The sequence below is a fragment of the Nerophis lumbriciformis genome, linkage group LG29 (genome assembly GCF_033978685.3).
Source record: "Nerophis lumbriciformis linkage group LG29, RoL_Nlum_v2.1, whole genome shotgun sequence".
NCBI classification, from domain to species: Eukaryota; Metazoa; Chordata; class Actinopteri; order Syngnathiformes; family Syngnathidae; genus Nerophis; species Nerophis lumbriciformis.
The window spans coordinates 13999670-14013053 of record NC_084576.2 but is presented as its reverse complement, the minus strand read 5'-3'; the positions used below and the strand labels follow the sequence as shown (position 1 = coordinate 14013053).

Below are 13384 nucleotides of genomic sequence, written 5' to 3'. Positions count from 1 at the left end.
GCTTATTCTAGTGTCATTTATTAGGAATATTAATTTATAAATATTAATCATGAAATGCTGTTAGTATATTAAATAAATACTAATAAAAATATATTTTTGACAAACAGGAAGTTGCAGGAATGTACACATGATCCCCTGCTTACATCTCATTGTGCAACATGTGAATGTTTTAATGGGACCTAAATACAATGTCTGAAAGAGGTACAAATTATTTCCAAAGCAGGACCTCCACCCAGACAAACAATACAAGTACACAGTTCATGAAAAACAATATTTTTTGTTATTGTCATTGTAAGTGGGCCTAAACACTTATATTAGAAAATAACCTCATGGAAATGACTGCTGTCATTTGATTATAATAATAAGAGAATGTTATCTGTCTATCTGTGTTGGCCCTGCGATGAGGTGGCGACTTGTCCAGGTGGTACCCCGCCTTCCGCCCGAATGCAGCTGAGATAGGCTCCAGCACCCCCCGCGACCCCGAAAGGGACAAGCGGTAACAAATGGATGGATGGATGGAGATTTAACTTGTTATTTAGTCAGGTTTGGGACAGGTGTGCTGCTGGTGTAGCCACAGTGTGCACATCTGATGTTGCTCACATGGGCTCCACTGAATGCTCAGGGAGTTTTAGCGTTTGCGCACACACATGAAAAATTAGAGGGAACATTGGCTGTAAGTTTCCTGTTATTTCCTGTAAGGGAATTATGTATACATGAAATAAGGATATAAACATGCAAGTAAAGAACAATTAATGGCCAATGCATGTACATCTTATTTGAATAAAGTGCAACACTTTAGGTTGAAATAAAAAGAGGAAACCTTTTCTGCTCTCATTTTCAATATTCAAGAAATTTTCAACAAAAGTACAGTAGCCGATATGTTAACAGTTAGTTTACCTGCTACTTTTTCTGTTGTTTTTAACATAAATATAGTACAATCTTAATGTCCTGAGAAATTGAGTGCAACCAAATGTTTTCAGGTTAAATTAGAAGTGGTTTGACCTGCTACTACTCTTAATTAATAAACAGCTACGGGAGCCGAGAACAGTCGCCACTCGCCACAAATGCAAACGCCAAAACACAACAATCTTCAGCTATAGCGCGATTGCAAAACCACAACAAATACAAACGCCACACCTCAACATCATAAAGCCATAACAAAACAACTATAAGCCAAAACAAAACAATATAAAGACGCAATGAAAGTGACACCGGACACGTTTCCGCAACGGACCACAATAGCTGAGGCGGAAAGTTGAAAAGGGTGTAATAAAGAAAGTTGGAAAAGTAAGTGAAGTGTGACTACTTTTTCTGTCAAAAAACATTTTTTACTTAACACTAATATACTATGTCAGTGATTCTCAAACTGTGATACGTGTACCAATAGTGGTACACAGGCTCCATCTCGTGGTAAGCTAAAGAAGTTTGTAAATATGTAATGTAAATGGAATATTATTGTTGATGACGTTTGTGCATCGTATGTAATGTTGCAGTAGCCTAAATTATCAATGATACTTGTTCGTTAAAACCACTGCCTTGTTTTTAATTAATACCTATGTCTACTACGCTATTGTATTTTAATGTTGGTCATTACGGTAGTACTTGGAGAGCCACGTTTTTCCTGAGGTGGTATTTGTGAACCGCTGTACTATGTTCATTACACCGTTTCACACCAGTTATGTCATTGTGATTTGTGCAGCCCTTTGAGGCACCTGTGATTAAGGGTTATATAAATAAACTTTGATTGATTGATTGATTTTAACCCTCTGCCTCAGCCACACCTCGTCCCCCGGCGAAGCTTGCTCCGCTGTCACTTCCGTTGTGTTCGTCGCATCCTTGGTGACTTAAAGTTTTGTTGGAGCTTTATATTATTGTGTTGTGGTGTTTTTATTTGTTGTGGCTTTTGCTATCATGCTAGAGCTGAAAGTTGTTGTGTTGTGGCTTTCCGCCTTATAATATAGTCTTGTGGCTTTCCGCCTTATAATATAGTCTTGTGGCTTTCCGCCTTATAATATAGTCTTGTGGCGTTTGCATCTGTTGTGACCTTTCTTGGCCACCATAGGTATTCGGCATTATTGTTTTGATGACTGATGTCGATGACGCCATGGACGGGCCAGACTTGAGTAATGGTTAATGTCCTCATCATTAAAAGTGCTCAACGTCATATAAAGTCTGCCGTTCTTAAATCCAATGTTTTCTTTTTTCTAGTATCAATAAATCCATATATTGCCTTTTAAAACAATGTTGTATACGAAGGTCCTGAGTAGTCTTGGGTTCAATCCCGGGCTCGGGATCTTTCTGTGTGGAGTTTGCATGTTCTCCCCGTGACTGCGTGGGTTCCCTCCGGGTACTCCGGCTTCCTCCCAGTTCCAAAGACATGCACCTGGGGATAAGTTGATTGGCAACACTAAATTGGCCCTAGTGTGTGAATGTTGTCTGTCTATCTGTGTTGGCCCTGCGATGAGGTGGCGACTTGTCCAGGGTGTACCCCGCCTTCCGCCCGATTGTAGCTGAGATAGGCTCCAGCGCCCCCCGCGACCCCAAAGGGAATAAGCGGTAGAAAATGGATGGATGGATGGTTCGAGCTATCTTCCGGAAGGCCAACTTGCCTTGCACACATCAAAGTAGTTGAATCTAAGGAATATAAATTGTTATATCGATGAATTGCTACACCCATATTTGTAACCTAATACAAACATTTTAGCCGAGCAAAAGTACTGGAACAGATAGACCTGAAATACATATTTAAAGTTACTGTACATTTTTTAAATCATGAAATATAACAAGAACACCACTGGCTGGCTTACGTTCCCATTAGTGGTTGAACACAGTGTTTCTTAACCATTGTTGGGCCACGAGCGACCCCTAGAGGGCCGCAAAAAAGTATCTGTTTCCCAGCTGTGGTCTGTATGGGCCGCAGCGGTGCTCAGTTGTAATACACTTTATCACCACTTGTGGCAGTAATGACAATGTCAAACACAGTAGAAGTCTGGAGCTAAAGTTATAAAGAGGTTTCTGAAGCGCAAAAATTATGCCAAAAGTGGTGAAGCTGTGTTTTCATTTGCGATTAATTTTGACAGTTTAGTTAAAAAACTTATTCATTATTATTTAGTTGATATATTTTCCCGATCCCAGCTGCACCTGGGCGGAAGGCATTGTACACCTGGACAAGTCGCCACCTCATCGCAGAGCCAACACAGATAGACAACATTCACACTCACATTCACACACAAGGGCCAATTTAGTGTTGGCCTATCCCCAGGTGCATGTCTTTGGAGGTGGGAAGAAGCCGGAGAACCCACACAGTCACACTCAGAAAGACCCTAAGCCCGGGAATCGAACCCAGGGCCAATCATATTTCGTTAATACTTATTTTTCTAATCAGCCTTACCTAACCCTAAGATTTATGTGTTTAAATAAATAATAATATTTGTGGGTGACACATATTTTTTATATCATTTGACAATGTTGTAAACTGTAAATAAGTTAGATATAATTATTGAATACGATTAAAATTAAGAGTAAGATTTAGGGCTGCAAGATTAATTGAAATCAAATCGACATTGAGGTTTTATTTAGTGCTGTAAGTAAGGTTTTTTTTTTCCTCCGCCGTCACCGGCATTTCAGTGACAGCCATGTTCGCCAATCAGAATTGTTGAGCCTCGCGTTTGTTCGTCTCTCACTTTAAACAGGATGAAAGACGTCTTACTTTGTGCAGCTTATATAACTGTTGAATTAACTGAAAAGAGTGACCCCTCTTCACCCATTCACAATCTTTGTCTCGGTGGAGACTCGAGCGGGACACCGCCGCCAACACACTCACAGAATAGAGAGCCTGCGACTCGCCAGTGAGAAGTGACCCAAAGTAACACAAATTAGGAGGGAAAACATAAGATTATAAAGCCAACTGTCCCATTGTGGGAATATTTCAGCTTCAAATCGGATGGGCAATATGAGCCCATCAACACGAACATGAACAAAAATGCCATGATCACATGATATCAAAAAACAAAAAGACAACGTCCGACCTCATTCTTCCAACTAGGAAAAAAAATGCACTTTTAAATGTTCAAAATTTATAGGATGTTCAATATTTTTTATGTAAAATGTTTGCTTACAAAAATTATTCCATTTTATTTTTCGTTTATTTATTTAGGATAACCTTCCAATTACAGTACAATGGTATACAATTCTACAGTAATGAAAAATACAAGTTTATATCCTTTTAAATTAATACTTGCATTAATGATATATATTATGATTTCATTACATTATAAACACTGTATAGTTTTTATCAATTATTTCTTAAGTGAAAAGGCATGATGTAGACAAAAGCCGTGAATAATATTTTAAATTACTGCATATTGTTTTATTGTGTAGCACCTTGAGATTACAATATATTGATTGACAGTCTAAAAATAACATGTATTCCTTAAATTTTTATTTTTGCAGTTTTATGCATTTTTATGTATAAAATATAAAAATCGCAAATCAATTAGCAATTGCAATTTTGGAGAGAAAAATCGCAATTAGGTTTTTTCTCAATCGTGCAGCCCGAGTAAGATTACTAATTCAGTGCTTATATTTGAGTGGGACCTGGGGCCCTCTGTAATGGAAAAGTTGTGCCCAGACGTCAAAAACATTAAACCCCCCGGTTTAACAGAAAAGTGTCTATTTTTCACAATATATAATTATATTGAATACCAATTGCTCGTTGGGCTGAGGAATCTGTCTTGTGTTCACTTGTCACTCACATGCAGGGAGTGTGTGCACATAACACAAACGCAGACCCAGAGAAGCCCATCCATCCATCCATTTTTTACCGCTTAACAATTTGCAGTCATGATGTTGTTACGATAGGCTGAAGCTATACAATCAATGACAGCTAACGCTCGTAACTATACTTTGCTAAATCGCTACCATTAGCTAACAACACACAGAGCTAATGTGCGTGACATACGGGCAGAGTTTACATCGTTACCTGCTTGAAGGCGTAAGAGGGCAGTATATAATGCTCAAAACACATTGTAAAGTCAAGGCAAACAACCCCTTTAAGTCAAAACGACTTAATTAGTTGCAAATCCTCTGCCTGCTTAACTGCAGTAAGGCTTTGCATTATTCTTTTGTCTACTAAGCTACAGGTGTCAAACTCAAGGCGCGGGGGCCAAATATGGCCTGCCACATCAATTAATGTGGCCTGCTACTTCATTTAACATGTCCCACCACTACATTTTAATTTGCCCTGCCACATTATTTTATGTGGTCCGCCATCATATTTTGTCATGTCTTTGTAATCATGTTTTGTTTTAGTCATGTTCGGTTTTGTTTTTGGACTCTTTGTGCACTTTTGTTTGTTTTGTCACCATAGCAACCCATTAGTTTTCACCTGTCATGTCACGCACCTGTTTCACGTTTTGAGTCACACACCTGTTTTCACTGATCATGTCACTGCTATTTAAGCCTTTCTGTTGTTCGTGCTGGTGACATTATCTATCCATCCATACTCACTCTGTTTACCTCTGTGCACTTCATGCCATGATTACTCCTGTTACCCATGCTATCACAGTTGATGCTTCATGCCATGTCAAGTAAGTTTTTTCTATTCATGCCACAGTTAGCGACTTTTGTTCATGTCCATAGTTTTTTGCCCACGTGCAAGTTTTTGTTTCATTAGTCAAGTTTGTACTTTCGCCTTGAGCACGCTTTTTGTTCTTTTGTTAGTGTAAAATAAATATGTACTCACCTCCAAGCCATGTCCGATCCAGCAAAATAGTTTTTCCGCGAGAAAGTTGGACGAGGGAGCGTGGGAGGTCCTGCGCGCGATGGAGGAGGAAACGCTGCGCTACTCCTCCGTTGAGCGCAGAGACCGGATGTGGGGGCCAAATGGAGAATTGGTGCCATTGAACTCCGTGTGGCCCCACGACGTTGGCACGTCGCCCCAGCCGCGGAAGCGTCGCCCAAGACGGAGGACGTTTGGGAAGACTTCCGTGAGCGGTCAGGACACGTCACTCCCGCAAGCTCCTCCCCCTCCGGGTGAAAGCAGGCTGCAGCCAGCCCCGCTGCTCCAGGATGACGTCACGCCATCACTGGAGGATGACATCACAGAGCAAGATTTTTTTTTCCTCAAATCATTTTTTTCAACCGCTCCCAACCAAAGACTCCATGTCCATAACAAAACTTTATCAAGATATGTTTTTAGAAATCAGGTCTAGTCAATCCACGTCATCCCAATTTCATGCCCCGCCCCCCAGGACTCAAGCCACGCCCACATCACAACATTTTTCTTTTTTTTCACCCAATAAAACCCAGGTGGGTAAAACAGAAAGACATTTTGGACAATTTAATGAGGAGGATTCTGCCCTCCTCCTGACCTCCCTCCACCCACCCCCAAAAACGGTTCCAGACCGATGAGGAGCGCGTCTGGTATCCGCTCCTTGAGGGGGGGGCTAGGGCTGGGAACTCTTCAGGTGGGGTGGCTCAGCATCATCATGCCAAGCCACAACCTCCGGTCCGGCCACCACCACCAGTCTTTCGGCCTGCTAAGCCGCAACCTCCGGTTCGGCCACCACCACCGGTCTTTCGGCCTGCCAAGCCGCAACCCCCAGCTAGGCCACCTCCACCTGCACCACGGCTAGCTGCTCCAAGGCTAGCACCTGTCGCTACTCCAAGGCTAGCACCACGACCTGCACCACGGCTAGCACCTGCACCACGGCTAGCACCAGCGCCAAGGCTAGCACCAGCGCCAAGGCTAGCACCTACACCACGGCTAGCACCTACACCACGGCTAGCTCCACGCCCTGCTCCAAGGCTAGCACCAGCGCCAAGGCTAGCACCTACACCACGGCTAGCTCCACGCCCTGCTCCAAGGCTAGCAACATGCCTAGCCGCACCACGCCAAGCTCCACCACGCCAAGTTCCTCCAGTAGCAGCTCCACGACGCCAAGTTCCTCCAGTAGCAGCTCCACGACGCCAAGTTCCTCCAGTAGCAGCTCCACGACGCCAAGTACCGCCAGTCGCAGCTCCACGATGCCAAGTGCCGCCAGTTGCAGCTCCACGACGTCAAATGCTGCCAGTCGCAGCTCCACGACGCCAATTTCCGCCAGTCGCAGCTCCACGACGCCAAGTGCCGCCAGTCGCAGCTCCACGCCGCCAAGTGCCGCCAGTCGCAGCTCCACGCCGCCAAGTGCCGCCCGTAGCTGCTCCACGCCGCCAAGTGCCGCCCGTAGCTGCTCCACGCCGCCAAGTGTTGCCCGTAGCTGCTCCACGCCGCCAGGATCCAAGCCAAGACCAAGATCCATGCCAAGACCAAGACCCAGACCCATGCCAAGACCAAGACCAAGACCCATGCCAAGACCAAGACCAAGATCCATGCCAAGACCAAGACCAAGATCCATGCCAAGACCAAGACCAAGATCCATGCCAAGACCAAGACCAAGACCAAGATCCATGCCAAGACCAAGACCCTCCACGCCAAGCGTCGCCGCCTGACGCGCCACGCCAAGCTTCGCCGCCTGCCACGATGACGACGCATCCACCTCCTCGTCGGCCACGGATGTGGCCATTCCATGGGCGTCCGCCACGCCAGGTACGCCGACCTCCTCGTCGGCCATGGATGTGGCCATTCCCGGGTCGCCCACCTCGTAAGGTGCAGCGGTATTCTACGCGTCGCCGCCACCTAACTCTGCCCCGGTGGATATGGAGACACGTGGTCTGGCGACCCACCGCCATGTCCCCTTCCCGCCCTCCCATGACTATTGATCATTGTTTTGTTTTTATTTTATGGACATCTGGTATCTGTCCTTAAGGGAGGGGCTCTGTCATGTCTGTGTGATCATGTTTTGTTTTAGTCATGTTCGGTTTTGTTTTTGGACTCTTTGTGCACTTTTGTTTGTTTTGTCACCATAGCAACCCATTAGTTTTCACCTGTCATGTCACGCACCTGTTTCACGTTTTGAGTCACACTCCTGTTTTCACTGATCATGTCACTGCTATTTAAGCCTGTCTGTTTCTGTTGTTCGTGCTGGTGACATTATCTATCCATCCATACTCTGTTTACCTTTGCGCACTTCATGCCATGATTACTCCTGTTACCCATGCTATCACAGTTGATGCTTCATGCCATGTCAAGTAAGTTTTTTCTATTCATGCCACAGTTAGCGACTTTTGTTCATGTAAATATATTTTTGCCCACGTGCAAGTTTTTGTTTCATTAGTCAAGTTTGTACTTCCGCTTTGAGCGCGCTTTTTGTTCCTTTGTTAGTGTAAAATAAATATGTACTCTCCTCCAAGCCATGTCCGATCCAGCTTTACTTGCATCTCGGGAAAACAAAACCCTCACAGTCCACGTATTGACACATTTAATCGTGGCTTTTGTGTGTTTTAGCTAATAATAGCGATTTGGATAGTTAGCATACGCTATCATTGAATGTATATTCTATAATAACAACAACATGATGGTTGTTGCTTCTCTTGGATTGCTTTTGTATGTGTACACGCCCTCTCTGCGCATATGTGTTGACGAGACACATACCAATAAACACCAATCATTTTATTCCGGCCAGTAAAAAATATTTGTTACACAAACTTAGTAATTGTGAAAAATATACTGGTAGACGCTTTTAACACATATACAGTACAGGCCAAAAGCTTGGACACACCTTCTCATTCACAACACAACTGATGGTCCCAACCCCATTGATAAAGCAAGAAATTCCATTAATCAACCCTGATAGGGCACACCTGTGAAGTGAAAACCATTTCAGGTGATTACCTCTTGAAGCACATCGAGATCGAGAGAATGCCAAGAGTGTGCAAAGCAGTAATCAGAACAAAGGGTGGCTATTTTGAAGAAAAACTAGAATATACAAATTGTTTTCAGTTATTTCACCTTTTTTTGTTAAGTACATAACTCCACATGTGTTCATTCATAGTTTTGATGCCTTCAGTGACAATCTACAATGTAAATAGTCATGAAAATAAAGAAAACGCATTGAATGAGGAGAAGGTGTGTCCAAACTTTTGGCCTGTACTGTATGTGCTGTTAAACCAATACTGTTAACATAAACTAGCCAATGGGGTTCTTGTTATATATTTTGCTTTTAAAACTGAAACCGTGAGCAAGTTGCAAACAGCCCCTTTGAGTGGGCCCGTCTCATAGTTTTAAAGTGGCACGCCACATATTCTAATGTAGCCTGACATGTCATTTTATTTGGTCCGCAACATCATTTATTGTATGCTGTGCATTACACCCAATGAGTAAGGCTAGTGCTCCTTCATCCAATTGATAATCAGGAAACAGGACGAACTAAAACACATTGTGCACAACATCGGCAGCGTCTCCTTATTTTTATGGATAAATGTCCGCCGTTAGGACGTTGTTTTGGGGCGGAGTCTGGATCCTACTTCTGTGTGGCGCAGACCTGCTATGGTCATATTTTTAATGGTTTATCAGTTCCGGTGGTTGAAGGGCAGGATTGTGTCAATCTGGAGATCTTAGCTGACAATCACTTCTTCAACCAGTGGCTTGTATTTCAAATTTATGCTTGCAACTGAAAACATAACAAAAAACAGAAAGAATGCTTGTATCACAAAATAATCGTAAATAAGGACTACTCGTAAATTGAGGTACTCTACAGCAGACAACAATTTTTAATACCAAAAATATTTTGCTTGGAATGTTATTGTCTGTAAGAGTAGCTATAGCTAGGTCTATAATTATTTGTTTATTCTTTGTTTTTGTCATAATACTCCTGAATCCTGACTGTTCTTATTTGTGTTTTCTTTCAGCAACGTGGGTTGGTGGAGGTTATATTATGGGGACTTCAGAGGCTGTTTATACTCCCTCTCAAGGTCTTGTCTGGGCTTTTGGGCCTCTGGCATATCTTTTGAATTTTGTTTTAGGTAAGTATCCAAAACAACAATCATTTTTTGTTTGTAAATATACAAAATAACCTTTTTTGTTTACTGTTTACTGGAAGTAGATTAGTGATCCAAAGTCCTGCGTGGAATGTCTCAAGCCACTGAATCAAGTCACTGGTCATTTGTGCGCCAGAAGCAAAGTCTGGTCATTCATTCATACGTATGTCCCATTGCCCTTGTCGTGCTGGTGGTACTCCCGATGTTTGTATCTATCCTTTAAAGCGGATATCAAGGTTCTTGCTAAGATATTACATGTGGTATTGCTCCATGGCTTTTGGAAGTCTGCTTGGTTGATATGAGCTGAAGCCTGAAAAGGTGGTATCTTCCCACACATTAACTTTCTGTTGTAGTTGTCACATTCTACCTGTGGGTGTTTTTTAACAATGTCTCACTTTTTGGACATGCCCTAAAAGCTCCCACCAATTCCAGCAGATTTGTCATAAGCTGTTTGCCAGACAAGTAGACTTTCTTATATTTGACCTGTGAGTCCAGTGCTGGTGCGTAGTCCCTCATGATCATCCGTTGCCGTGTGGTTGATCACGAGTCTCAGATTTTGGGTCATGTATCGTGTTAATACCTACTGGGGATTCATCGGTTTGGGTGATGAGATGTCTTCTGATGGTGAAAACCACATTGTGAAAAACTGATGGCAGCAGCAGCTTATCTCTTCCAAGATAAACTCGATCAGCCCCTACTCCCTCATTTCATAGGCAGTGTCTTACACTGCAGTGCAAACTGTAGACACATTATGTCTGTTCTTATCAGGCTTCAGTTATTTCATATTTTTCCAAGCAAACCTGCTACTTTTGGACTTGTACAATCTAGCCCAGGGGTCACCAACCTGGGTAAGTAGCTTTCTTAGTAGCTCGTCAGAGGGTTGTAGATATAGAATAGAATAGAACACTTTATTGTCATCAAACATGAGAGCATGACAAAATACAAGTGCCGACTCTTAGGTTCTGTTAAAATACAATAGAAAAAAACTATAAATTATGTGTTAAAATAAATACATAAAAACTAGCACAAACAGCAGTGCAACTGTGAAAAACAATGTAAGCTATTGGGACCAATTCAATATTCTAACAGCCCACGCGTAAAAACTATTTTAACTCTCTTTGTGCTGCTCTTGTGTGACTGAAATATCTTCCCTGATGGCAGCTGGTTGAACAAGTGTTGATCAGGGTGGGCAATGTCCGCCAGGATTTTCTTTGCTCTACCAAAGCAGTGAGATCGAGCAATGTCCTCTAGGGTGGGCAGAGGGTGGCCGATAATCCCCTCCGCAGTCCTGGTCACCCTCTGCAGGGCCTTCCTGTCTGCAGCAGAGCAGGCAGCAAACACGCTGGCCGAATATTTTAAACAGTTCTTCTAGGTCAAAATAGTACCAATTCACACAACAGTTTAAGATAGTAATTGGGAATCAGTTCACTTATAGCCGTTCAAAAAGGTGTTCGTTTGTGAATGTCACATCACTCAACCACAGAAATAAACTCAAGGAAGCAATCTATGGAGTTATGTATAACTGCCGTTTTCAGAATGTAAATATTGTGCTGGCTTTACTTCAACGTCATTGATGTAAAACAAAATGCATGTGAAGTTAGGCCCGGGCCGATATTCGATAAGTCAATTAACCGACAACTAATGAAAATTAAATCGCTAAGTTTTCCAGCGTTTTCTAGACGCACAAAAACTGTTCAACAGGAAATTATCTACATAAACCGGAAGGGAAAAAAAGTGATCACCTTTTACAATTTACAATAAAAGATAAACATATTTAAACACACAAATAAAAATAGTATGGTTATTATTAAGCCAGAGCAATATTTAATGTTTCCTCTACCAAGAAAGTATATTGTGTTTATTTATTTATTTTAGTAATTAAAAAAAAAGGTTAAAATATTTTAGTGTGTGTATAAGTACTTTTTGAGCATAATAAACAATACCATGATAATAATAACTATGATTATATTGGTCAACATTACTTTATTTAGACATTTTGTTTATTGTTTTGGCTCCTTAACAGAGACAGAACCTATTTTATTTTTTTCTGTTGTGATTTTTTTATTCAAGTGCAAAATTTTGCTTACAGAAAAATTTGTTTTATTTGTATTATTGGAGGTGGGAGGAAGCCGGAGTACAGGGAGGGAACCCCGTGACTGCGTGGGTTCCCTCCGGGTACTCCGGCTTCCTCCCACCTCCAAAGACATGCACCTGGGGATAGGTTGATTGGCAACACTAAATTGGCCCTAGTGTGTGAATGTGAGTGGGAATGTTGTCTGTCTATCTGTGTTGGCCCTGCGATGAGGTGGCGACTTGTCCAGGGTGTACCCTGCCTTCCGCCCGATTGTAGCTGAGATAGGCTCCAGCGCCCCCCGCGACCCCGAAGGGAATAAGCGGTAGAAAATGGATGGATGGATGGATGTATTATTTGTTTGTTTTATTTAACATGGTATTTAAAAGTTTACATTTCAATTACAATGGTATAATATACAAGGAATACAAGTTAATTGCATTTGACAGCGTATAATTCCATTATTATTATGCGTTATTACATCAGTGGTTAATCTGGTCTCAAAAAAATTATGGCAATATCGTTTTTCAGCAATAATTTGTAGGTCAATATATCGTCAAGAAAAATATGTTCTTGGCCAAGGCGCATGTGACGTGTACAATATGTTGCTATGCCAATAATGGATGATGTACATTCCCCACGCTTAACATGAGAGTGTGTACTGGGGCTTCCCGTAAAAGGAGGCTTTATTGCCGGTTGTATGTATTTTTTTTATGCTTCAGATACTCGTTATCATGTTTGTTGAACTTTCTCCTTCGGTTTTATTATTAAATTAATATTAAGACTTAAATCATTGTGATCGAATGGACAAAAAAGTTAATCTCAAATTCAACCTGTTCAAACAGACACATCGCAACATTGGGTAGGGATCAAGTTATATAAGACTATTACTTATCTATTTATCAGCGCTAATGGGACATGTAAAAAAAAATAATGTTTTCACCCAAAACAGTTGTGGATCGCAACATAAATTTCAAGTTTTTCTCTGGTACTCATCAAAGGCGAACACTTTCCCTTCCCATATCCCTTTTCGCTCTTGCTTGCTTCGTTGTTTTGTCTTGTCTTAACTTCACTCTCGAGTTGTAGTATGTACAGTATATGTGCTTTGCTTGAGGTTTTTTCCTGGTCTCAAACTAAACCCCCCCCTAGTTTGGGACTTGCTTTTTTTCTTCTCCTCTTCCCCCCATGTTTTACCATTTTCCTACCTTCTTTACGACGCGATCCATGTAGCTGTTCTGTCTACCCTGTAACTGTTTGTATTGAAAATTTAATTTCGTTGTACTTTTTAAGTGCAATGACTATAAAGTCCATCCATTCAAAACAAGTCTATTCAGTTTGTTTGGGCTGAAAAAAAATAGAAAATAAATCTTAACTGTAGCTTGCGGCCATTTTCTTTTT

The 13384-nt window shown here is 41.9% G+C and overlaps 1 protein-coding gene across 2 annotated transcripts in view; it reads left to right on the top strand.

Annotated features, from left to right (window-relative positions):
• LOC133572218 (high affinity choline transporter 1-like) overlaps positions 1 to 13384 on the top strand; it is a 52062-nt gene that overhangs the window by 15001 nt on the left and 23677 nt on the right. The window contains exons 1-2 of one of the 2 annotated variants that reach the window (XM_061925029.2): positions 8059 to 8127; positions 9787 to 9900. In XM_061925029.2, the coding sequence (XP_061781013.2) occupies positions 8094 to 8127; positions 9787 to 9900 (148 nt within the window). In that variant the 5' untranslated portion in view covers positions 8059 to 8093. Of the gene's footprint in view, positions 1 to 8058; positions 8128 to 9786; positions 9901 to 13384 lie in introns of those variants that run through there. The other variant, XM_061925028.2, reaches the window with a different exon arrangement.